This window comes from Haematobia irritans, chromosome 5 (assembly GCF_050003625.1).
Source record: "Haematobia irritans isolate KBUSLIRL chromosome 5, ASM5000362v1, whole genome shotgun sequence".
NCBI lineage: Eukaryota > Metazoa > Arthropoda > Insecta > Diptera > Muscidae > Haematobia > Haematobia irritans.
This window is the reverse complement of record NC_134401.1, coordinates 92,584,904-92,611,614: the sequence shown is the minus strand read 5'-3', so window position 1 is coordinate 92,611,614 and position 26,711 is coordinate 92,584,904. Positions and strand designations below refer to the sequence as shown.

The window sequence follows — 26,711 nt, the reverse complement described above, 5'->3', positions numbered from 1 at the left end:
AATCGGGAGACTTAACAAATTTCAAAGATGAGAGTCCTGAACTTAATGAAACAAATTTTTAAAACAAAGATTATAAACTTTGTTCTAATTAGAAAATTGTCCATAATATTATATAAATTTTAAATCTTAAAATTTTATTTGCATAATATTACATATTAGGTCAATATACAACTTTTCGCTGTAGTTATTTTCAAGCATGGCGTTGCTGCAAGTTTATCCATTTTTTTTTTCAATGAAATTTATTTCAATAATTTTACATACATTCAATGATAGTATATTTTAAATTAGGGTGGTTCCATTCTACAACTGACGTGTTTTTGAGAAAAACTTGTGTTCTGGGCATTGTTTTCAGTATGAAGAAGACGATACTAAAAAGAATTCTTATAAAGAGAAAACATTATCGATGTTAGAGCCACATAAGTCCATCCTAATTCAGAAACTCATATAAGGAACTTGGATTACTCTCATTCACACCATCTATATCATCGCCAAGATTTTCCACATCCAAAGAACCATCAGAGTCTTTATAGCGTAATTTCAATAAAAGTTCCCTTCTCTTCTTGATGCTGTCAATCAGAGATACTCTCTTTGTGGTTCTCACTTCGAGGAAATTTCTTTCCCGCATGGTCTGTAATCTTCGACGATTTTCAAGTCTTCTTCTTAATCTACGGCAGGAGCGATAAATACACTTGGAGAGATTTAAGAAATCCACAAGAATATGCCGAACGAAAGAATAGATAAAGGCAATAATGGAAATGAAACTAATGCCCAGGAATAACGCCATTGTGCCACCAAAGGATACTGAAAAATAGGGTCTTCAAAATTATATTCTTCGGAATTTACAAACATATACAACTTACCCAATAAATCTTCAAAACTAAAGACAACATCACGACGCATTCGAACTTTTGGTGGAATTAGATCCCAGCGAAAACTGGAAGTAACCACATCTGTTTTTGTTTCATCCAAAGTGCTACCACCCCAGGAACTCTTTTTCATGGTGTGTATGGTATATTCCATTTCAACACATGTATTGGGACATTTGCAAATGTGTAAAGCCCAAACCGGCCACTTAAAGTCCAGTAAACATTCGAATCCTGACGGATTACAGGTGGGACCATCTATAACGAAACATTTAATAACACTAGTTTACAAAATATTTTTCTTCATGTACATTGGATGAGATGTGACTTTATGTATTTTGATCTGCTGAATTCGAAAAAAAAAATTTAATTTTTGTATGGAATAGTTTTTGAGATATCCTGTTAGTTTTAGTTTTTCGCTCTTTTTTCACTAAACAAATTATATCTCGAGTTAGAAACGTCCGAGTTTGCCTCAACTTTCAAATTTTCAAATAATTTATAAATTTCTATATATAAATTATTTGAAAATTTAAAAGTTGAGACAAACTCGAGTACTGGCACCAGTCCTGGAATAGGTCGGTTGCACCAACAAACAAAAAATTAAACATTTCTTTTTAAGAGTACCACGGCATCATCCATCAATTTTTTTCCATTTCAGACGAAGTTCGTTTATAACAGGTTGGCTGATAAGTCCCCGGTCTAACAAAGAAAAACACATTTTTGTGTCAAAATTCGTTTTTATTATTCAACATAGTTCCCTTCAAGAGCGATACAATGATTATAACGACCTTCCAATTTTTTGATACCATTTTAGTAGTACTCCTTCGGTTTTGCCTCAAAATAGGCCTCAGTTTCGGCGATCACCTCTTCATTGCAGCCAAATTTTTTCCCTGCGAGCATCCTTTTGAGGTCTGAGAACAAGAAAAAGTCGCTGGGGGCCAGCTCTGGAGAATACAGTGGGTGGGGAAGCAATTCGAAGCCCAATTCATGAATTTTTGCCATCGTTCTCAATGACTTGTGGTACGGTGCGTTGTCTTGGTGGAAAAACACTTTTTTCTTCTTCATATGGGGCCGTTTTGCCGCGATTTCGACCTTCAAACGCACCAATAACGCCATATAATAGTCACTGTAGATGGTTTTTCCCTTCTCAAGATAATCGATAAAAATTATTCCATGCGCATCCCAAAAAACAGAGGCCATTACTTTGCCAACGGACTTTTGAGTCTTTCCACGCTTCCGAGACGGTTCACCGGTCGCTGTCCACTCCGCCGACTGTCGATTGGACTCAGGAGTGTAGTGATGGAGCCATGTTTCATCCATTGTCACATATCGACGGAAAAACTCGGGTGTATTACGAGTTAACAGCTGCAAACACCGCTCAGAATCATCAACACGTTGTTGTTTTGGTCAAATGTGAGCTCGCGCGGCACCCATTTTGCACAGAGCTTCCGCATATCCAAATATTGATGAATGATATGACCAACACGTTCCTTTGATATTTTTAAGGCCTCTGCTATCTCGATCAACTTCATTTTACGGTCATTCAAAATCAGTTTGTGGGTTTTTTGATGTTTTCGTCGGTAACCACCTCTTTCGGGCGTCCACTGCGTTCACCGTCCTTCGTGCTCATTTCACCACGCTTGAATTTTGCATACCAATCAATTATTGTTGATTTCCCTGGGCAGAGTCCGGAAACTCATTATCAAGCCAAGTTTTTTGCTTCCACCGTATTTTTCCCCATCAGAAAACAGTATTTTATCAAAACACGAAATTCCTTTTTTCCATTTTTTTTTTCACAATAACAAAAGTTGCTTCACAAAAGACGCTTTATCTCACAAACTAATTTGACACGAATCATTTGAAGGTTGGCACTATATAAAAATAATATGCATTTAATACTAGCGACGGCATCTACACACAAAAAAATAATACATTTATTTTATGAATAGTGTTCACAAAAATTTTCCAAACACGGGATTCATAAATTAAATGAAAACAATTCATAAAATCAAAAATACCGGTTTTCATTGAATGTGTACATAATATGATATGAATGGAAATTTTAATATTACAAATGAAGTACACATATTTTTGTCATTGAAAAATATGTACCTTTACATAATATGTACTAAAAACGTCATGCATTATATGCAACTTTTCTTTTAATTTTTTCTCCCTGATTCTTAATGCCTGCATAATTGGTAAAATGTATGAAAACATTTATTAAAACCCGCATTAAAGTCCGGCCAGCAAAGAACATAATTTTATACTATTTTATATTATTGATAAACATGAGCACCAACGCCTCCAATTAATATTGTTTTTTCGTAATTTTTTTTTACAGCAATAAAAAATCTTCAAGTCGCGACGGCGACTCAAACTGTACTGAAAAACTCAAATACATCAAACTCGCGTGTTACCTTCAAAATGGTATGTTTCGTTTTTTGTTGTCTCGTATTACATGCTTGTATTGTATACATATGTGAGTAACTCTATGTTGTGGCTCTCTCACGCTAAGAGGAAACCAGTATTTTTGATATATTAAGTAAAATTTCATTAATTTTATGAAACCGTCTCTATATACTATTAAAACATTCATAATTTCATAACAAGTATTTATTAAAACAATATATTATGTAAGTGTACACATTTTTTATGAAAAATTCCATAAATTTATAAAAACGTACAAATTTATGTACAAATTCATATTTTATTTTTTTGTGTGTATGTGTCAGACTGGGGACTTATCAGCCAACCTGTTACAAATCCTAGAAATTACGCTATTTGGCCATTTAAAGTTAAAATTTAGATTTTGGCCAATTAATGTCCTGTTTCTGTATAAATAGCCATTTTTGATAATCAATGTATAATAATCGTGATTTTCCGAAGGAGGGGAGAGGATTGTCGATAAATTGGAACTCGGAAAATTATTTTATTATTTTTGCACAGGTTTCTGCCAGACTTTTTTAAGTAAAAAACTTAAATGTACATGATTGAATTGACAGGCAACGTAGAGGGCGCTTCATTTCCCGATATAAGTTCGGGAAATGCATGTTCTCCGTGTCCAACATTTTAACAATTGGTCAATATGGTCAATGTTTAAGTACTTTTACTATTTCCGATTTACTGGACGGGAAACCACGCTTGAAATTCACAGGAAATGTAGAAGATTGTCCAACTATTTAATGGTGATTTCGAGTGGTAAAAAATATTTTGCATATTTTACACCTTACCCCCATAAATCGAAATTTTTTGTTCGATTGGAAAATTCGGTGCAGCCTACCCAAAATGTGCACGTTCGTTTGACGGAGTGTTACCCATCGCAAGAGCAAATGTGTAACCCATTTTACACCATAGCTGGCCTACGGTGCAGAGGGTTACACTTTCAATCAGATGTTGAACACGCTTTTGTTCTTCGACCTAAATAATAGCGTTGTTGCAACTACAAAAGAAAGTGCGTGACGCGTGTATTGTGGTTGCTTTTCTTCAACACAGCTGATTAATTTACCAAAAAGAAGCATATCAATTGTTTAGTGCCGCGACAACAAAATTCGATATTAAATATTTTTAATATAATAGCAAAATGCAAAAAGCACATGCGTTTTGTTTTGGCCAACACCATTGAAGATGCGCTATTTGAGAGTAGTTCTACTGACGACGAGGAAGAAGTTACAACATCATTGCTTGGGCGAAATGACCAACGGCGAGTTAAAAACTTTGTTGAGGATGTAATTAATTTGTACTCTGAAGTAGAAGTAAGATCACAAAAAAATATAAAATCAAAAGTTTTAACAATTTCCCTTAGTTCAAGAAAAATTTGCGTGTCGAGATTCCAATAATAGTAGTTAATAATAATCGAAATAATTCCGCCAAATTTCTTTTGTTTTGATTTTATATCAGTGTTGCACCTTTTTTGTTCGTTTTCACACGCAAACGGTGTTGTCATTGCAAGGGGTTTCGGCAACAGTGTGGTAACACCATAAAATGTTGTACCATTTGTATGCAACACTTTTTTCCCAAACGAAATCACCATAAGTGAATTGCAGAAAATTTAATTAGGTAGTAAACGGTAGAGCTTAGCAAATACATATGTATATTAGACCTGTCCAGGAAATGTATGAGATTTTTCAAAACACAAATTTTTTAATGAGCACTTACAGTTTTAGAATCTCTCAATGATTGTAATAAAAACTGTGAAAAAAGATTTTGAAAAACTTTTGCCAATAAGTTGCTCAACGCGGTTGAAGTCAGGATTTTGGCAATTTTCGAAAATTTTAAAGGTATACGTACAAACAAAATTTTAAATAATTTATAAGAAATATCTAAAAGCGCAATCTTTGAGCTAAATGCTCAAGCAAATAATAAAAAATTCAAAACGTGAAATTTATTGAGCCGTTTGCTTGCTGTAGTCTCTGGAAATAAAAAAATGCAAAAAATTTCCGCAATTTTTTTTTCAATGCATTATATTTTTTCGAAAAAAAGAATTTATATACGTTTGCATATTTTTTATAAATTTAGATTAAGAATTTTTGGATGTGTCATTAGTCGCTAAAAAATTAATTTCTTTATGAAAGGTCTCACTTAAATATTTTACTTTTAGTTATATGTGGCACTTTTTAAAAATTTTAATCTATCTTATTATTGCTTTGACTTTTAGCTCATAGACTGATATTTCACAATAACACATATGGGTTAAGTGAGACTTTCATAAAGAAATTACTTTTTTAGCGACTAATGACACATCCAAAAATTCTTAATCTAAATGTTTTTTATACTTTATTGTTCCAAGAATATATAAAAAATATGCAAACGTATATAATTTTTTTTTTTTCGAAAACATATAATGCATTGAAAAAAAAATTGCGGAAATTTTCTGCATTTTTTTAATTCCAGAGGCTACAGCAAGCAAACGGCTCAATAAATTTCACGTTTTGAATTTTTTATTATTTGTTTGAGCATTTAGCTCAAAGATTGCGCTTTTAGATATTTCTTATATTTATTAATAAATTATTTAAAATTTTGTTTGTACGTATACCTTTAAAATTTTCGAAACTTGCCAAAATCCTGACTTCAACCGCGTTGAGCAACTTTTTGGCAAAAGTTTTTCAAAATCTTTTTTCATAGCTCTTATTACAATCATTGAGAGATTCTAAAACTGTAAGTGCTCATTAAAAAATGTGAACTTTGGAAATCTGGACAGGTCTAATGTATATGCATCAAGGACAACAACAAAGGAAATACATACCCAAAAATGTATAGAAGAATGGTATACAATTACACATTTCAACCGCCATTGTGGCTCGACATTTGGCCAAACAAATTGACTTGCTGTAAATCTGAAGAAATTTAAAAAATGCAGCGCTTCTTCATTAATTATTATTATTTTTTTATTGATTAATTACAGTTAATTACCTTTAGTTCGGAGGTTTCCTCATCGTGAAATACACATTTACGTTGATCAACATTTAAGCTTCGTAAATTTGTAGATGCCCTTGATATGAAAACAGAAAATTATTTTAGCTAGGGAATTATAAAATGTACAAAAAATAGTTATGGTTCCACCAAACTGCGCACCGTTTCGCTATAAACTCGCATTAAATTAATTAAAAGTTCGTTTATCGATAATATTGTATTGAAAATTTTCCATTTAGTTTTTTATTTTTAAATCACGAAATTAATTAATCAGATACATAATTGATTAAACAAGTATATACGGCCGTAAGTTCGGCCAGGCCGAATCTTATGTACCCTCCACCATGGATTGCATAGAAACTTGTACTAAAGACTGTCATCCACAAGCGAATTACTTGCACGCAGAGAAGGAATATGATAACCTCAAACATGTTTCAAGAGCAAAATGTTATTTTTGTATGGTGAATATGTAACATGTTTGTCACTAAAATGTTATTTTCTTGTCACATATAACCTGCTTGCCGAAATCAGATACATGATTTCCGAGAAAATAATATGGTTGTGAAAACCATGTTACATGGTCACCACCCAAAAATAACATTTTGCTCTTAAAACATGTTTGGGGTGATCATATTCCTTCTCCGAGTGTGGGTTGTGGTATCTTAAAACTCCTTAACATCGTTTTCTAAATTGTGAGTTAGTCCATACGTGGTATATATTAGACAAAAAAGGTATGTATAGGTAAGTCTACAAATAATTACGAATCGATATGGACTTTTGCACGGTACGTAGAGAGCCAGAATTGAAATATGAGGGTCGCTTATATGGGGGCTATATACACCCAGTAAAAAAAGCGTCGCCAAAAAAGTAGTGAAAATGTTCTGTTAGGATCCGGAAGTTGTGCAAAATTGGCGCAGAAGCGATGAATTTAACATGGGCTTGTCATAGGACGGATGTCCACCATTTCAACAGCCGTTGCACTAAATTTGCATCACTTCTTACTCTGTAATTCGAATTCAATGTTTTGGATGTGAATTAAAAAATGTTGTCATATTTTGACAATTAAATAATTTTTATAATTTTTTATGATTTGTAATACATTCTAACGCTTGTCTGAAATGTTTTAATTAAAATATTTTGTAAAATTCGCAATATTTCTTGAATGGATTTAGAATTTTTTCGACCAAATTTCAATAATTTTTACCATTTTTTTAATGCTTACACTGTTTTTAACTTTATTGAAACAAACAAAATTTAATTTACCCATTAAAAATAAGAAAAAAGCGAGTTATAAATAATTGAATTAAAAGAACTTCCTGAGTAGTTAAACTAAAGAACACCTTTGGAAGTATATCTTTTGGAAGTGCTCTTAAAGTTGTGCCTTTGGAAGAACTTCCAATTTTTTTGATGGGCAATTATGAACTTGATATGCTCTAATTTTTGTGTGATTGGAGATCGATTTATCTGAGAGCTATATAATTATAGAGCGTGGTTGTTAACGGCCATAGTTAGGCGTGGTTGTTAACGGCCATATACTAGCACAATGTACCACATTTCAACTGACTCGGATGAAATTTGCTCCTCCGAATCTCGGGATCGGTTTATATGGGGGCTATATATGATTATGGACTGATATGGATCACTTTTGCCATGGTTGTTAAATATCATATACTACCACCTCGTACCAAATTTCAACCAAAAGGCATCTGAGGTCCAAAAGGCACCTGAGGTCAAATCTGGGGATCGGTTTATATGGGGGCTATATATAATTATGGATTGATATGAACCAATTCCTGCATGGTTGTTGGATACCATATACTAACATCACGTACCAAATTTCGACCGAATCGGATGTATTTTTCTCTTCCAAGAGGCTCCGGAGTTCAAATCTGGTGATCGGTTTATATGGGGGCTATATATAATTATGGACCGATGTGGATCAATTTTTGCGTAGTTGTTAGAGACCATATACTTACACCATGTAGCAAATTTCAGCCGGATCGGATGAAATTTGCTTCTCTTAGAGGCTCTGCAAGACAAATCGGGGGATCGGTTTATATGGGGGCTATATATAATTATGGACAGAGGTGGACCAATTTTTGCATGGGTGTTAGAGACTACATACTAACACCATGTACTAAATTTCAACCGGATCGGATGAATTTTGCTCCTCCAAGAGGTTCCGCAAGCCAAATCTGAGCGTCGGTTTATATTGGGGCTATACGTAAAAGTGGTCCGATATGATCCATTTGCAATACCATCCGACCTACATCAATAACAACTAATTGTGCCAAGTTTCAAGTCGATAGCTTGTTTCGTTCGGAAGTTAGCGTGATTTCAACAGACGGACGGATGGATATGCTTAGATCGACTCAGAATTTAACCACGACCCAGAATATATATACTTTATGTGGTCTTAGAGCAATATTTCGATGTGTTACAAACGGAATGATAAAGTTAATATACCCCCCATCCTATGGTGGAGGGTATACAAATTAATTGATTTTTTCGGCACTTTTCATTATTTTTTAATTGAGTAAATAATTTCTTTTTATTTATTTTGATAGTAAAAATTAAATTAAGGCAATCAATTATTTATTGCACTTCACTAGCTTTTCCAATTCATGTTTCGATTGATTCATTTCAACTTTCGATCCATAATTCTATATAGCCCCTATATAAACGGATCCCCAGATTTTACTTCTGGAGCCTATTGAATGGGCAAATTGCATCCAATCTGGTTGAAATTTAATACGTGATGTTAGTATACGACAACCATGTAACAATTGGTCCATATCGGTTCATAATTATATACAGTCCCCTATAAAAACAAATCTCCAAAATTTAACTTCCGGAGTCTCTTGGGGGAGCAAACTTCATCCGATCCGCTTGAAATATAGCCCCATGGACCAATAGTTTGGATTGTAAGAACATGTACCGAGAGCATTTAATTAACCCTTAAATGCGCACTGTATCTTTTAAGATACAAGCAGAAAAAAATTCTTACGTCTGTAAATTTTGATTGAATTCTATGAAATCAAGTTTGATGCATTTAAAACATCAAATATGCCTTTCCGCCAAAACTATAGTACTTCTGAGTAATCTGCAAATAAAAACTTTGTTTAATGCGCATTGTATTTTTTAAGATACAACCACTACTTTTTCCAAAAAAAAACACATATTTTTTTTTAAATGTGGTATGCAGATGTTCTTTTTTACCATTTTGCATATTATATATTTTTCGGTGAAATGGGCGATCTTGTGCATTTAAAGGTTAAAATGAGCTTTCCATATCCTAATGGCATTTAATTTCAAAATATACACCGATATGGATCAGGTGACTGATATAATTATGATCGAATATAGCCAACTTTTGGTATTATAGTTAGTCGACTAGCCTTGCCTAACAAATGAATTTGTGAGTATTCGCCTCCCGGTGTTTAGAATTCAAATCTCGATGCAAAACGCGTTTTTTCGATTTCTTCTCCAAAAAAAAGTCGAAGTCGACTTTTGATAATCTTCAAATTGGACTAATCGACTTTTTGGAAAATCGAACTTTTATGTTATGCTATGTTCCCACTGACTCGTTTTCCCCACTCGTTTTTCCAAAACATTTCAGCGAGTTTAAATGTTTTAATATGACAGTTACCATTGAAACTAGAAATTCCCATTTAATCTAAAAATCAAATATATGCAACGTTTGTTCAAATAAATACCGCGACCGCCAAGGAAATTTTTTAAGTTATTTTCATATTTCTATGTTCTTCAAAGCCTTTGTTTATTCGTTTTTTTCTATGAAATTTATTTCCATAATTTGACATATATTTTGAAAAGAGTATGTTCAGTCAGAGGAAGCCACCATGGTGCATACACGAGGTCGTGGGTTCAATTCCTACTTCGACCGAACACCAAAAAGTTTTTCCGCGGTGGATTATCCCACCTCAGTAATGCTGGTGACATTTCTGAGTGTTTCAAAGCTTCTCTAAGTGGTTTCACTGCAATGTGGAACGCCGTTCGAACTCGGCTATAAAAAGGAGGTCCTTTGTCATTGAGCTTAACATGGAATCGGGCAGCGCTCAGTGATAAGAGAGAAGTTCACCACTGTGGTATTACAATGTCTAAGTGAGCCTGATACATCGAGCTGCCACCTAACTTCAGTCAGAGTTCAGTCAGACCATATTCGAAGTTAGGGGCATTCACATTATAAAATTGACGTTCACATTATAAAATTGAAGAAAACTTGTATTTTGAACTTAATTTTTTGTATGGGGAAAACGACTCGTTTTGAAATGCTCATAAAGGGAAAACATTTCAAACTCCAAAACATGCTTGGTGAGAACGTCGTATTAGCCAAAATCTTTTGATAGTGACTAAAATCGATTTTTAATTAAAGTCGGAAATGGAACGGAATGAATCTCCGGTTTTGCTGAAATTTTATCAAAAAGATGAAAGTCGCGAAAAGAACTTTTCAATAATCGCAGAATCCCAAAATTTTAGAAAGTAAAACAAAATCGAAATACTAATTATTAATATTTCAAAATAAAAATATTAAATTTTATAAAAATATTAAATGTTAAAGAATAAAAACATCAAATGTGATAGCTACCGAAAGATCGATTAATTCAAAATAACATTTTTGTATAAAGGATCATAGAGTGGATTCTCCACACTGGAGTCACTATCACGAGTGATATAGATACTTACACTGTTTCCAAAACTTTATATGAAGCAACTATTTCATCAGATTTATGCAAAGCAATGCTACCAGAATCCGATGAAGAAATTTCGAATGGAGAATGAACATCTATCTGCAATGATGAAATCCATGCTAAATTAATTCGCCATCTTATTATCGTAACATATACAGACCATGCCAGTACTTTCCAGAAGATCGATTTTTATGAAACACTGCTGCTTACCAAAATTACACTTTAAAGGTTTCTTCAAGTCATCAAAAGTAACCTGGCCAAATTTTGCACTAAGTTATCGAAACAAAAAACCGATTTGCCATGATACATTTAGAAGAAAATATGAGTTACATTACAGCATACTTTCCTATCAAGACTTCCCCCATCGATGAATTGATGACGTAGCAAGAGCCACGCTCTGTCATTACCGACATCACTGGGACTTCGAAATTTCCCTCATAGGTATTAATGATCTGCTCGAAGGGTCTATCAATGGCCTGTATCAAATCATACAAATCCACATCATCGAAACGTTTATCTTCAGCAAATTTAGCCAAATCCACATAATTACTGGCGGTGGCATTGACCACAGCATACAAAAAGTCCATGTAATAGAAATAATCTTCATCCACGATAGAGACATTCCAATTTTCCAAAATGAATTCATTTGCCTTATAGGAATCGATGTGGTCGTAATAGCACAAAGTGATAGCTGGCATATAGCCTACCCAATCACGATAATTTCGGTCCACTGAAATAACGGTTGGCGATTTCAGAAAGCGTGAAACTTGTATTCCCGATATCCATAAGGCACCATATATTGAACCAATGAATGTTAATAGCCAAAAGACCCTATGGAATACAATGAGTAAATAATTAAAAACAGTTGCAGAGTTAAAGTTAAATGAGTAAAGAAGAAAGTCGTACGAAGGCGAATATATTATACATTAAACCACCACTACTAAATTAATAAACCTGCACCAAAAAAAGTTTACTTGGATCCAAAGATTTTGACCTTCCCTTAAGGATTTTGATATTGATTCCAAGCCAAAGATGCGGCTTTTTTAAAATAAAGAATTTTTTAGCGACCTATCTGGCTTTAAATCTAGGACCAATAAAATTAAAATTAGGGTACAGATCTCATTTATCAAATTTTCATTCTCTTTCCGAGGTTTATTAATAAAGGTAGTCACGTACAAATAAAAGCCAGTTTAAAAATGTAAATTATAATGGATACTTCAACGTAAAAAATGTTTTCTTAATTAAAAAAAAAAGCTTTAAACCAAAGACGCTAAATCCTCAAAATAAGTCTTAGCATATATTTGAAGCGTTTTTATCTTAAATCTAAAGTTTCAATATTTCAGTTAATTTAAGGACAATTTCTTTAAATAAAAAATGTGTTTCTTTACTTTAAGGAAAATTAAGCTTAGTCCAAAGGCATGCGATTTTAACGAAGGGATGCAAATTTACAGAATTTGTGTCCTAAATTTAATGCAAACATTTTTTGAAGCAAAGATTACAAACTTTATTTTAATTAAAATTTCATTGTTTTGAAGAAATTTGTCCTTAATATTTTGTAAATTTCGCATCCTAAAATTAAGGTTGCACAATCTTTAATATCACGTAAATATTTTTTTAGTGTAAGCATTTTGGGCTATTATTAAAATAAGTTTGGGAGATAATACAAAATATTACACGATGTGACCTATGCTTCGCACTTCTTTTCTATGTCCGCATTTAAGAAAATTAAAAAATAAAAAAAAATTAACCCTGGACAGTCATCCTTCATCAAAATGACGACGCGTAATTTCATTTTCGATCTAAAATGCATTTTAGACGAATGGGAAATGCTAATTCAACTATTTTATGCATTTTTGTTTCATACTAATTAAAAACGAATTGAATAAGAAAATAAATTCAATTTTTGTTCTCATTTTTGCTCACGATGCAAATTATAGCATCTTGAAATAAGCCGTAGTCAAAATGAATAAGGATGACTTTCCAGGCTTAAAAAACACACAAAGAAAATTTCATTAAAATTCAGCCAATGAAAAATTTTCATTGATATAACGACACATTTTCATTAATACAATGAAAATATTGGTTAATAGTACGAAACATTACGTTGATTAACAGAAAATTCGTTGTAATAGCGAAAAATTTCTTTGTATTAACGAATTTGTTTCATTGGCTGACTTTTAACGACACATTTCGTTAATATAACGTTAATATAAATGCGAATTTTTCTTAGCATAGAAGGCGCTTTTACATGATATAAAGGTTTTCTCCTTGGCCAAAAGTCGATAAACTCTTCAATGATGTCGTTTTGTCCTAACAATTAATATAGCCACCGTGGTGCAATGGTTAGCATGCCCGCCTTGCATACACAAGGTCGTGGATTAGATTCCTGCTTCGACCGAACACCAAAAAGTTTTTCAGCGGTGGATTATCCCACCTCGGTAATGCTGGTGACATTTCTGAGGGTTTCAAAGCCTCTCTAAGTGGTTTCACTGCAATGTGGAATGCCGTTCGGACTCGGCTATAAAAAGGAGGTCCCTTGTCATTGAGCTTAACATAGAATCGGGCAGCACTCAGTGATAAGAGAGAAGTTCACCAATGTGGTATTACAATGGACTGTATAGTCTAAGTGAGCCTGATACATCGGGCTGCCACCTAACCTAACCTAACCTAACCTACAATTAATTGATTCGAATTAAAATTGTGTGTCTTCACATGAAAGAAAATTTTCTTTGACAAAGGTCATTTTGACTTCAATAATTCTAAAAACTTTTTAAGTTTGTTGTCTTTTTATACAAAACAAAACCGTGAAATTTTAGTTAATTTTAGAAACAAATAGACTTGCATTAAATTTTAAACTAAACTGTATTAAAAACGAAGATGTCAAGCCGATTTCGCAAAGAAGTAAATAATTGTTGACAAAGAAAATTAGACAAACTTACTAATTTTCACTTATTATACCCTCCACCATAAGATAGGGGTATATTAACTTTGTCATTCCGTTTGTAACACATCGAAATATTGCTCTAACTATATATATTCTGGGTCGTGGTGAAATTCTGAGTCGATCTAAGCATGTCCGTCCGACCGTCCGTCTGTTGAAATCACGCTAACTTTCGAAAGAAACCAGCTATCGACTTGAAACTTGGCATAAGTAGTTATTTTTGATGTAGGTCGAATGGTGTTGCAAATGGGCCATATCGGTTCACTTTTACGTATAGCCCCCATATAAATGGACCCCCAGATTTGGTACATGGTGTTGGTATATGGTCTATAACAACCATGCAAAAATTGGTCAACATCGGTCCATAATTATATTATTATTTATTTATTTATTTATTATTTAATTTATTGTAATTACAAATTACAATAAACTTATTTTTACGGGCACTAGCAACTAGAGGCTATCGGCCTCAATATAAACCAATCCCTAGATTTGCCTTGCGGAGCCTCAAAGAGAAGCAAATTTAATCCGATCCGGCTGGAATTTGGTACATGGTATTGGTATATGGTCTCTAACAACCATGCAAAAATTGGTCCACATCGGTCCATAATTATATATAGCCCCCATATAAACCGATCCCCAGATTTGACCTCCGGAGCCTCTTGGAGGAGCAAAGTTCATCCGATCCGGTTGAAACTTAGTACGTGGTTTTAGTATATGGTCTCTAACAACCACATCGGTTCATAATTCTATATAGCATCCATATAAACCGATCCGCAGATTTGACCTCCGGAGCCTCTTGAAGGAGCAAAATTCATCCGATCCGGTTGAAATTTTGTACATTTCGCTAGTGTTTGGTCCGTATCGATCTAGCCTCTTGGAGGAGCAAAGTTCATCCGATCCGGTTGAAACTTAGTACGTGGTTTTAGTATATGGTCTCTAACAACCACATCGGTTCATAATTCTATATAGCATCCATATAAACCGATCCGCAGATTTGACCTCCGGAGCCTCTTGAAGGAGCAAAATTCATCCGATCCGGTTGAAATTTTGTACATTTCGCTAGTGTTTGGTCCGTATCGATCTATATTATATATAGCCCCCAAATAAACCGATCTCCAATCACAGAAAAATCACGATTTCCACACTGAAAAAAATATTGTCGTGACGTCAAAGATTTCATGTCTTTGAAATACGAATGCAAATTTTGATTAGCATAGAAGACGCATTTCTCTAATATAAAGTTTCCTCCATTTAAATCACCAATTAATCCATACATCTTTTATATTATCAGTTTGCATTATTTAAGTAGAAAAAGGTTAAGCCTTAAGCTCTTTAAAATTATATAGCTAAATTTATATAAATGAATATTGTAACTATTATTAAACAATAAAGAAATTGAAAATTGAATTAATTAAAAATGGGTATCATGACATGAAAGAAAAAATGTTTGGGTTAAGGTCAACTTGACTTTAATAATTCAGAAAAATTCTTCAAAATTAATGAAACTGTCTTTAAATTTGTTGTCTTTTTGCATCTTGACTACAAAGCAAAAAATCGTTCAAATACAGGACATGTTTTTCAAAACTTTATTTTAAAGAAGTTTTTTACTTGAAACATAGCATAATTTCTACTGGAAGTCGAGTCTTAATGTGGAAAATAAAGTTGTCGTTAACTCGTTTTTAAAGGAAATAAAGCAAAAAGTAGCAAAAAAAGAGCTTCCAAAAAAGTAGTTTGGAGCTTCCAAAAAAGTAGTTTACACTACAAAAAAGAGCTTCCAAAAAAGAAGTTTGGAGCTTCCAAAAAAGTAGTGCAAACTTGGATCATCTCCAATGAATTTTACATGGGCTTGTCATAGGACGGAAGTACTCCCTTTTTGGATCCTTTGCATTGCTTTAGAAGTTGTGCCGTGGAAGTTAATTTGAATGAAGAAATTAAAAGGCGAAAAAAAAAATTTTTTTCAACCAATTTCACTTTTTTTTCATCAATATGTTTTATTACACAATTATTTTTCTATTATCTAATTTTTACAATTTGAAAAACTTTTTCGCTCCGACCAGGGGTTGAACCTGGGTTTGCTGGCACCATAACAGAACGCCTTAGCACACTCAGCCACAAACGCTATTGAACATAAAGCGTCGAAAGGTCAATTCTAATGTTTGGGATATGATCGTAATACGACACCAAGGAATAACATTCTAATTGCTTCTCGAGATGTTCTTTATTTGTATGAACTAAAAAATAAGAAACGCAGGTTCAAATCTCACCAGCGGCAATTTTTTCTAAAAAATTTTATTTTATTATGTCATGCATCGTTTTTATTTTTTATTTTCGGCATATATTTTCGTATAAATATATTTTTCCATTAAAAATCAACAAAAAAATTAAAAATTCTCGTAATTTGCAAAACCTTCTCAAAAGCACTTCCATGGAAGCGAAAAAGTCAAACGGCACAGGTTCAAATCCCAGAGGGGATGAAATTTATTTTTTTTATTATTATTTTTTTACTTTTTTATTAATTTCTATTTTGTTTTAGTTTTTTATTAGTTTTCTATTTTTTTGTAAAATTTAATTATACAAAATTTGCACTTAAAATAGCCTGATTGCGTTCTTTCTAATACTTATCTTCAAGGACTGCATCGGAAGTAGAAAAAAATCATTGGGGGATCCCAAGATGCGCTTTAGAAGAAATGTTTGTGCACTTGTCCAAAAGGACTGCATCGGAAGTGGAAAAAATCATTGGGGGATCCCAAGATGTGCCTTAGAAGAAATGTTTGTGCACTTGTCCAAAAGGACTGCATCGGAAGTTGAAAAAACTCGATGGGGGATTCTGAGATGGGCTTCAAAAGAAATGTTTGTGGAACAACTTCCAATTTTTTTGCTGGGATATGAAGAAAAAAAGCTGAGGAAGCGAAAAATTAAAATTTGCTTCCTAGAAGCAAGTACACAAAACCCAAATTTAAAAGAGAATTGTGTCTTAAAAGTATCTTTACTTGTATTCTCCGCTTCTTTGGCTCGGAATCAATACCAAATTTTTTAAAGTAAAGACAAAATCTTTGGAACCGTGCATGCTTTTTTTCAGTGCACTTGAGCCAAAAATAATCTACCAAATTTTATATTTCTATAGAAAATTTTGTCAAAATTTTATTTCTATAGAAATTTTTATCAAAATATAATTTCTATACAAAATTTTGTCAACATTTTATTTCTATAGAAAATTTTCTTAGAATTTCATTTCTGTAGAAAATTTTGTCAAAATGTTATTTCTATAGAAAATTTATAAAGCATTTCGTACACAGAAAAACAAGTGTCTCGTAAATTTAAGAAGATTTTTACAATAATTTATTACAAGAATTTTCCAGAATTTTAGTTCATTTTTCGTATCTTCAACGAAAATTAACTACTCGAAAGGAAATTTTACAAATTCTAAGTAGCAATCGTTTAGTTCATGGCCTACAAAATACGATGGAAATTTCCTTAAAAAATTTCTTAACTGGTAGTTAAAAATTCGTTTGTCATGCTATAAAACTACTTGTGAAATGTAAAGTATTTTCTAAATAATAAGTGCAATTTACCATAAGATTTTTTTGTATGAGAAAATATTTTTTTACGAAAAATGAACTTGAAAGTGGATAGCAATTTCATACTGACAATTCCTATGGTTAATAATTGTTGGTAAAAAATTTCCCAATGAAATATTTTTAGTTCACATGTAATTAAATTTATAGACATTTTCGTCAAAAATGGGTAGATATCATTTCATGAAGTTTTTGCTAATTTTAAGTTAAACGTTTCATCGTTCTTATACTGATATGCATTTAAGAGTATTGTTTTTAGAGTAAATTGTGGACAGATGCGATTAACTAATGCATAGTACAGAGATCTTTCTCGTCAAAGTGGAATATGTTTAATGTAAGGATGATGTTACTTGGAATTTTTTTGAGAGTGAGATCATGCAATGCTATAATGAGAAATGGTAGCGAGTGATGGGGATGTTGTGTATATCTGAGCGTGGGGTTGTTTTTGTTCTTTCAGTGGTTTGTGTGTGTGTGTTTATTATTCGCGAATGGTTTATTTGTCTGGATGAGGTGTTGTTTTCAATGAAGGCACATGTGTTTTTGTTGTTGTAGGAATTTTTTGGTTTTGCTTGGTTTTGTTTGCATGCTTCAGTTGTATAGTTGGCGTTGGCGTGGGCTGTTGCATCTTTTTAGCAAGTATGTAACAAGGGAATATAATAAGGTATGGAATATTTTGGTTTTTTTAGACATATATTGGAGTTTGTTTATTAAAACTTTGAAATGAAAGTTATTAATATTTTAGCGATGAGATGTACGATGGCGAAGTGATGATCGGTAGCTTAGAAAAAAAAGTTATTAAGAAAGTTCAATATTTAGGAAAAAATGCTGAAATAGAACGTATATTGAAATTGTTTTATCTAATTTAATTTTTATTATTCAATTTAAAAAATAAATATTCAATTTCAGAGTAACTCCAGATGAATTTGAAAAATTGTTTCTTACACCTTAGCGTATAGTTTAATGATAAGTAGGTAAGAGTTCTTTTTCAATGTGGTTTTCTTTTAAAAAATAATATTCTTTATGTATATTATTAGTTGCTAATTATTATTATTATTTTTTTTTTAACAAGTTTCGTGTTTTTCTTTGTTGTAAAAAAATATCTAAGTTAAGAGCAACCCCAGATGGATTCGGGCAAATTTTTATATTTCTCCTCAGCGTATAATTTAATAGAGAAGTGGTAAGTTTTCTTTTAAAAATTGGCTTTCTTCTCACTAGAATATTTACGCTTTAATGACATTTTTATTGTCAAAAATTACAGGTTTTTAATACCTTATTTTGGTATTACTTTAATCAAATATTTTTGGAAAATTTTTGTTACACCTCAGCATATAGTTTAATCATAAATTGGTAAGTATTCTTTTTAAAATGTGGTTTTCTTTTAAAAAGGATATTTTTTATTTATATCATTATTTGCTAATTATTATTATTTATTTTTTTTTTGAAACTAGTTTAATGTTTTTCTTTGTTGTAAAAAAAATATTTAATTTTAGAGCAACCCCAAGATGGATTCGGGCATATTTTTATATTTCCTCCTCAGCGTATAATTTAATAGAGAAGTGGTAAGTTTTCTTTTAAAATTTGGCTTTCTTTTCAATAGAATATTTACATTTTTATGACCTTTTTATTATCAAAATTACATGTTTTTAATACCTTATTTTAGTATTACATTAATCAAATATTTTTGGAAACCAATTTAATATTTTTATTGTAAAACACAAATATTTAATTTCAGAATAACAATTTGGAAACATTTTTATGAATTGGTAAGCTTTCTTTAACATTCTTTTAACCAGAATATTTAGTTTTTTATGCATATTATTTCTTTAATTATATTTTTTGAAAACCAATTTAATGTTTTCTATTTAATGTAAAAAATAAATATTTAATTTCAGAGTATCCCCAAATGAATTTCGATAACTTTTTAACCTCAGCGTACAATTTAATAGAGAATTGGTAAGTTTTATATTAAAACTTTGGCTTTCTTTTGACAAGAATATTTATTGTATTATGTCCTTCGCATCGATAACAACACAGTTTTATGAGTTAATATATTACTTAATTCATTATTTCTCTAATTGTTTCAGGTACAAACTTTATGAGGTACGTTTATCTAAGAAAAATTTAATTCCTTACACCATTTAATAAAATGCCCCCAAATATGGTAAGTTACAAGCTAATTTAAAGATATAAAAAATTATATTTTATTACATGATAATTTTTAACAATTTTCATTATTCCTTCCATTTTTTCAGCAAGATATGTAAGATGCATGCATATGTATGCAAGATATATACTAACGATGAATAAAAAATTAAGGAAAAGTCAAAATGTCCAAATAGCGAGTTAAAATAAACTACTTTCTTGTTCCACGTGGTCATAATTTTTATTCACAGAAACATTGTATTAAGAACGTTCATCATAAGTTTTTATAATAAAGTACTTTTGCTTAAAGAAAGTTGAATTTTAATGTATGAACATTTTCATAATAGTAAAACGGGTTGTTGTTCCTTTAATTATTTAATTTCTCTGTAATGTGGAATGATTGATTTAAAAATAGTTTAGTCGTCGACATTTTAAAGAGACTGTTAACCACTTTTTATTATCGGGTTTCCCAAAAATAAGCAGGTAAGCCAAAATAATACTGAATTTTTAACTTGGTAGGGGTATATAAATCTTATGGTGTTGTAAAAATGAACTAAAATACAATGTTATAGATTAACTAAAATTTAAGAGAATTATAAACTAGACAAGTTGAAAAAAATCTTAAGGGCTAAATCATGGTCAATATTACTACAGTTTAGTTCATTTTGCAATGGAAATGGGTTCACTGTTTTTTCAGTGTAGTTGAAGAGGAATATTTTGCAAAATCTTTCAAAACATCAAGAATTCTACAAATCTACCGATTAGTAAAAAATCATCCATTTTTGGTAGACTCGTGTTCATAATTGTATGTAGCCCCCATATAAAGCGCCCCCCCCCCCCATATTTCAATTCTGGCTCTATAATTACCGCACAAAAGTTCATATCGGTTCGTACTTATTTCTTCCCTATATATACCGGTCAAGAACTGAATATATACGTATTTAATAGAACTTTCTTTTGTCTACTTATATCCCGCATTGACTAACTTATAATTTAGAAGATGATGTTAAGAAGTTTTAAGATGCCTTGTCATCGGCCGCATCCCAAGTAATTTATGTTAATTGTAGATGACCGTCTTTAGTAGAAGTTTCAACGCAATCCATGGTGGAAGGTACATAAAATTCGGCGTGGCTGAACTTACGGCCGTATATACTTGGTTTTAGATGAATTTCAAAGTTGACAGCTATATTATAATTAGCACCGCACCATCATTCACTTACCTTTCGAACATGTGTAAATTTCGATTAACCATTAATTTGAAAGCCAAAATTCCTGTCTCTTCTCCCATATCGGCCACAAATACAAAAAATCGCAAATACATATAACGAAAAGCGACTCGCATACCACTCCAAAATGATTTCAAAGAACATCTCAGAACACTGCTAAATATTTTTAATCTATTGATTAAAAATGGAACTATTCTTCGATCCAGGGGAAACATTACACGCTTGTTACTAAATTCAAACTAAAATGCTAAACACATACCATACTAGCTTATATATCACAGTCACCAGTAACAAAAGGGTTAATCAGTTATTAGATTGAATATTTATTGATAATTATTTTCTTTTGTTTTCATTTAACATAATTGTATAAAGGCCTATGGTAATTGATTCCATTGTTTTCCTGCAAATTATCTCTTTATTCACTTTTGGAAAACAATAGCAACCACAATGGATACAAAAAGCATTTTCACATTAAAAACCAATGACCGCTGTCTAAGGACTAAGAGTAACTAATATGATTCAAATTTTAGGCCACTGTTGAATTGGTGTTACTGAGTGAAACATTTCCCAAATCGATTTGTATTAAAAATATGATATACATGGCCAAAGCGTTGATTATCTGTAAGTAGAAAAAAATTTTAAATTCGTTATTTTATTTAAATTTGTTTCGTTAACGCCAGCTAGTTTCTGCACTGAAAAGAAAAACAATATTGACCTAAGATTAAAGATTATGCAATCTAAATTGTAGAACTAGCAATATTCACAATATTAAGGACACATTTCTGTAAAATAAAGAAACTTTAATTAAAAGATAGTTCATAGTCTTTCCTTTAATTATAGTTTTTTTTCATTTAATTTTGGACACGAACCTTGAAAATATATGTCCCTCTTTAAGGTCGTATATTTTGAAGTAAAGAAATTTTCCCTTAAAGTAACAATTTTTGATTTAAAACAAGTAGATTAGATTAGGTTAGTTTAGGTTAAAATTGTAGCCCGATTTATTGTCAGATTGTTCCAAAAACATTAGCAGATTGCCTGTTCACGAAACACAAAATCGACTCGAGACGAATCGTTCGTCTAGATTGAAACTAAAATAACTTTTGATATATTTTCTAGAAAATCCTGAATTTGTTATGAACACTCAAAAAAAAGTGAACTCACTATTTCACTAAAGCCAATTTAACTATATTTAAGTTCATGAAATTATTATATTTGGAGAAAGTTTCATTTACTCTAATAATTTTTTACGTACGTTAGTTAAATGAACTAAAAGACGGGAAAAAATTATACACAAATGAAGTAAAAAGTTTTACTAAATTCGTATTTCTCACAAAATAGTTCATTATTTCTTTAAATTTGTAAATTTTACTACAACAGCGTCCATCATGAACTTCGTATGTCACTAAAGACATTCTTGCAATTTTGAACTCCAATTTTTTTCCTTCAAACTGCAAAATTTTCTTTAAAAAGTGAAAAAAATTATTTATGTCTAATAAATTTTCTTGAATTTGTCGAAAAATATTTACTTATTTTTGTGATATCGGCGTGATGCCAGCGCTTGTAATACTGTTTAGTTAAAAATTTCTAAAACTATTCAAAATTTTCTAAAATTAATCAAAAGTTTTCTTCCTGGTGGGTTCACTGTTTTTTCAGTGAACTCATTATTTACGATTTACTACCGAACACCTTGACGATACCATCATTTGTATTCCTTGTGCAAACTTTGAAGCAAATCAATATGCAATTCTGGTCTCTGGGGCAATATAAATGCATATCGGACGATACACTGAAAAAAAGCATGCCCGGTTCCAATGATTTTGTCTTTACTCTAAAAATGTTTGTATTGATTCCGAGCCAAAGAAGCGGAGAATACAAGTAAGGACACTTTTAAGACACAATTCTCTTTTAAATTTGGGTTTTGTGTACTTGCTTCTAGGAAGCAAATTTTAATTTTTCGTTTTTTCAGCTTGTTTTCTTCATATGCTATCAAAGTCCTTTAAAAACGAGTGAACGACAACTTTATTTTCCAAATTCAGACTTGACTTCCAGTAGAAATTATGCTTTGTTTCAAGTAAAAACGTCCTTAAAATAAAGTGTTGAAAAACATGTCCTATTTTTGAACGATTTTTTGCTTTGTAGTCAAGTTGCTAAAAGACAACAAATTTAAAGAGAATTTCATTAATTTTAAAGAATTTTCTGAATTATTAAAATCAACTTGACCTTAGCCCAAAAATGTCTTCTTTCATGTTATGATACCCATTTTTAAGTCAAATCACTTAATATAAGGACAATACGACTTCATTGAAAAGTTTATCGACTTGTGGACAAGGAAAAAAAACTTTATATTAGAGAAATGCGTCTTCTATGCTAAGAAAAATTTCCATTCGTATTTTAAAGACATGAAATCTTTGACCTCACGACAATATTTTTTTCAGTGTAGATATATATGGGAGCTATATCTAAATCTGAACCGAAAAAAGAGGCTATGCCAAATTTGAAGACGATCGAACTTAAACTGCGAGCTGTACTTTGCACACAAAACTACATATACAGACAGACAGACGGACATTGATAAATCGAGTCAGAATTTAATTCTAAGACAATCGGTATACTAAACGATGGGTCTAATGCTATGGTCACATTGGGTAAATATTTGACATAAATCAAAAAAGAATCCGTCGCCACAACCGAACCAGAAAACATATTTAGCTCATATTGGATATATAACATCATGGTAACATTATTTTCCAAAAACCGTATTCAGATATTTGGAAAATGATTCTAGAAAAATTTTTGACACTCATTTTGGTCAAATTTTTGTCTAGTGTGACAATAGCCGAAGACTATTCCCTCTCGGCATTAAAGGGTGATACGGTCAAAATTTGGTCAAGGGAAAACGCGTGTAAATCGGTGAAATCGTTTATTTAAAAAATCAAATTAAATTTCTTTTTCTAGTTCAATTAGTATAAAATTCAAGAAAAATATTCAGTTAGGCTTTCGCTTTTCCAAATCCGAATTGCCGGGCCTCACGCTTGACACCTGCCATCAGATTTTGTACAGCCACCTTGTCCACCTTCTTCGCCGCAGAAAGCTAGTTTGCCTTGAAGTGCTGCTCGTCCTTAGCAGTTTTTTTTTTTTTGGTCTTCTTTAGGTTCCGCTTGACAATAGCCCAGTATTTCTCAATTGGGCGGAGCTCTGGCGTGTTGGGAGGGTTCTTGTCCTTGGGAACCACCTGCACGTTGATGGCGGCGTACCGCTCCATGGCCTTTTTATTGTAATGGCAAGATGCCAAATCCGGCCAAAACAGTACGGAACAACCGTGTTTCTTCAGGAAAGGCAGCAGACGTTTATTCAAACACTCTTTCACGTAAATTTCTTGGTAGACAGTCCCGGAAGCTATGAAAATGCTGCTTTTCAAGCCACAGGTACAGATGGCTACCTTTCCCCATCCTTTTGCCGTATAGAACTCCTGTCCGGAAGCTGCTTGTAGTCGGCTTTGACGTAGGTTTCGTCGTCCATTACCACGCAGTCAAACTTCGTCAGCATCGTCGTGTACAGCCTCCGGGATCGCGCTTTGGCCATCGTATTTTGTTTATCATCGCGATTTGGAGTCACTACCTTCTTGTAAGTCGATAGTCCGGCTCGTTTTTTTGCTCGATGCACGGTTGTAGACGATACACCCAGCTTATTTGCGGCATCTCGGAGAGAGAGGTTAGGGTTTCGCTTGAAACTACCGGCAACTCTCTTTGTCGTCTCAGCGGCTTCCGGTTTTCGATTTCCCCCCGATCCAGACTTCCTGGCTGTCGACAAACGTTCCCCAAACACTTTAATTACATTTGTAACGGTTGATTTGGCAACTTTTAGCTATTTTTTTGCGTGCTCAGATTTTCGCGATGCACGAGCAAAATTTTGATACGCTGCTCTTCTTGCTTGGACGGCATTTTGACAACTGAAGAGTGAATTCCAAAATCAAAATAGGAGCAACATTCTACACACACACACACCTTCAAAATGAGGGGTGTTCAGGTTTTTTAAATGCAAAATTGAAAGAAATACGTCAAGTTTATATTGACCAAATTTTGACCGTATCACCCTTTATGGATAATTGTCCGGCGCCGAATAGACAAATTTAGCCGTCAAGCTGCCGGAGGCAAAAAATTAGTGTCAGCCGCCGCCGACAAAAACGGGTCGGCCTCATTCTCTGCTCAGGACTTTCTACAACTACACGGATGAAAAAGACTGTTTTTCATATGTTTGGCTATAAACATTATATGTTTGGAACACAAATTTTTAAACACAAAATTTTTGAGTGCAAGCATATAATGTTCATAAACTAGCATAACATGTTTGGGACATATATCTTAATATGTTAGAACATATTATGTTTGGGACATAAAATGTTTGTAAATATAATATGGTTGGATGCAAACATATATTAATTTAGAAATAGCCTATAAACATATATGTGTTTAGTAGCTTGGAGCGCTTTTTAATAGGGAGCGATATTGAATTAAGTTGGTGGTTATTGCTTGTTATTACAAAATTTACATTTTATTTTTCCTTGGGCAATTGATCAGCTACTTCTTTGATCCTTACAAACTGTGTGGTCCGCTGTTCGAATCCCCGTCCGGCAAAAGGTAAAATTAAAATAAAATAAAATTATACAATTGAATAATTTCTTCTACAAAGTTTGTATTACAGAAAAAGGTGCTAAGAACTAAAAAATCTCGTGGAAGTGAGAAAGATGTGGGGGAATATACAATTGGGCAGAAACAACATTTTGAGCATTCAGGTCGAAAACCTATGTTGTTAGCACCTATATTACCTGTTTATTTTCATAATTCATTATGATTGTAAATATATAAATAAATAAATAAAATTTTGAGCACAATATTGTTTGGGAGAATTTTTTTAAGCATATAATATTTTTGGGTGCAAAATGCTTCCAAACATATTATATGTTCACATAATAACATATTGTTTTTTGGAAGACAACATTATTGAATTTGGATGCAAAAATACAAACTATTTGGAACTTAGACTACCCAAACATATATTGTTTAGACCAATATGCTTTCAAACATATTATATATTGGTAGAGATCAAACATATAAATGTTTGGGCAATACCCAAAAATGTATATGCTTGAAGCAAAATATGTTTGGGAGTATATGTTACAGAAGCGATTTTTTGTAAGCGTGTACTACATAACATACTTACCCCTAGAAGAAACATTAGATCCAAATCGACCATGCCACAGGCTGTTTCCGTATGTTTACGAACCATTAATTGCAAAATGAATTGGGTGATGTTATTTTCCGAGTCAAATATTTCCAAAGGTAAGCCGTGTAAAATATAAAGGGTGCGACATTTCTGTAAATAGGACAGTTAATACAAATAAATCAACTAAAGCTAATCCTCTCCAGTGATGACAACACATTCTACAAAAATAAGAAATAAATTGACACAAGAGCTGAATTAGCGTTACTACTGATTATACAAATACGATACCGTAAGCAATGCGAGTATACATTACCACCACATTTATAGAATACCATATATACATACATATTTGACGCATATGTATGAAAGTTACAACTAAATCTTCTTTTGAGGATCTTTAAGAGCAATGATTGCCTCAAATATATTTCAAGAACAAAATGTTATTTTTGGTGGTTTTTGGTGAAACAATTCTGGCAACGCTGGCTGGAGGGCTCTACCGAAAGCCACCAGTGGGTTTCGAGCTATAAGTATAAGGCAATCACACTATCACGCTTGAATTTCATTATGAATAATTTCACTTCCGAATGTAATAGACCATAATGCTTTTGTAATCTTTT

General features: G+C 32.4%; 1 protein-coding gene and 1 long non-coding RNA gene across 2 annotated transcripts; both read right to left on the bottom strand.

Moving 5' to 3' along the window:
- Positions 1-427: 427 nt before the first annotated feature.
- Positions 428-20,933, bottom strand: ppk3 (pickpocket 3). Its single transcript, XM_075311663.1, has 8 exons — positions 20,866-20,933; positions 11,323-11,815; positions 11,145-11,237; positions 10,980-11,083; positions 6,276-6,354; positions 6,109-6,199; positions 861-1,121; positions 428-801 (listed from the first exon to the last, which is right to left on the bottom strand). The coding sequence occupies exons 1-8, from the start codon at positions 20,931-20,933 to the stop codon at positions 428-430; spliced, it is 1,563 nt and encodes a 520-aa protein (XP_075167778.1).
- Positions 20,934-21,178: 245 nt separating this feature from the next.
- LOC142238299 (uncharacterized) lies at positions 21,179-26,238 on the bottom strand. The gene is made up of 2 exons (XR_012722693.1): positions 26,092-26,238; positions 21,179-21,490 (listed from the first exon to the last, which is right to left on the bottom strand). It is a non-coding gene; the product is annotated as an uncharacterized LOC142238299 (long non-coding RNA).
- Between the last annotated feature and the right edge of the window lie 473 nt (positions 26,239-26,711).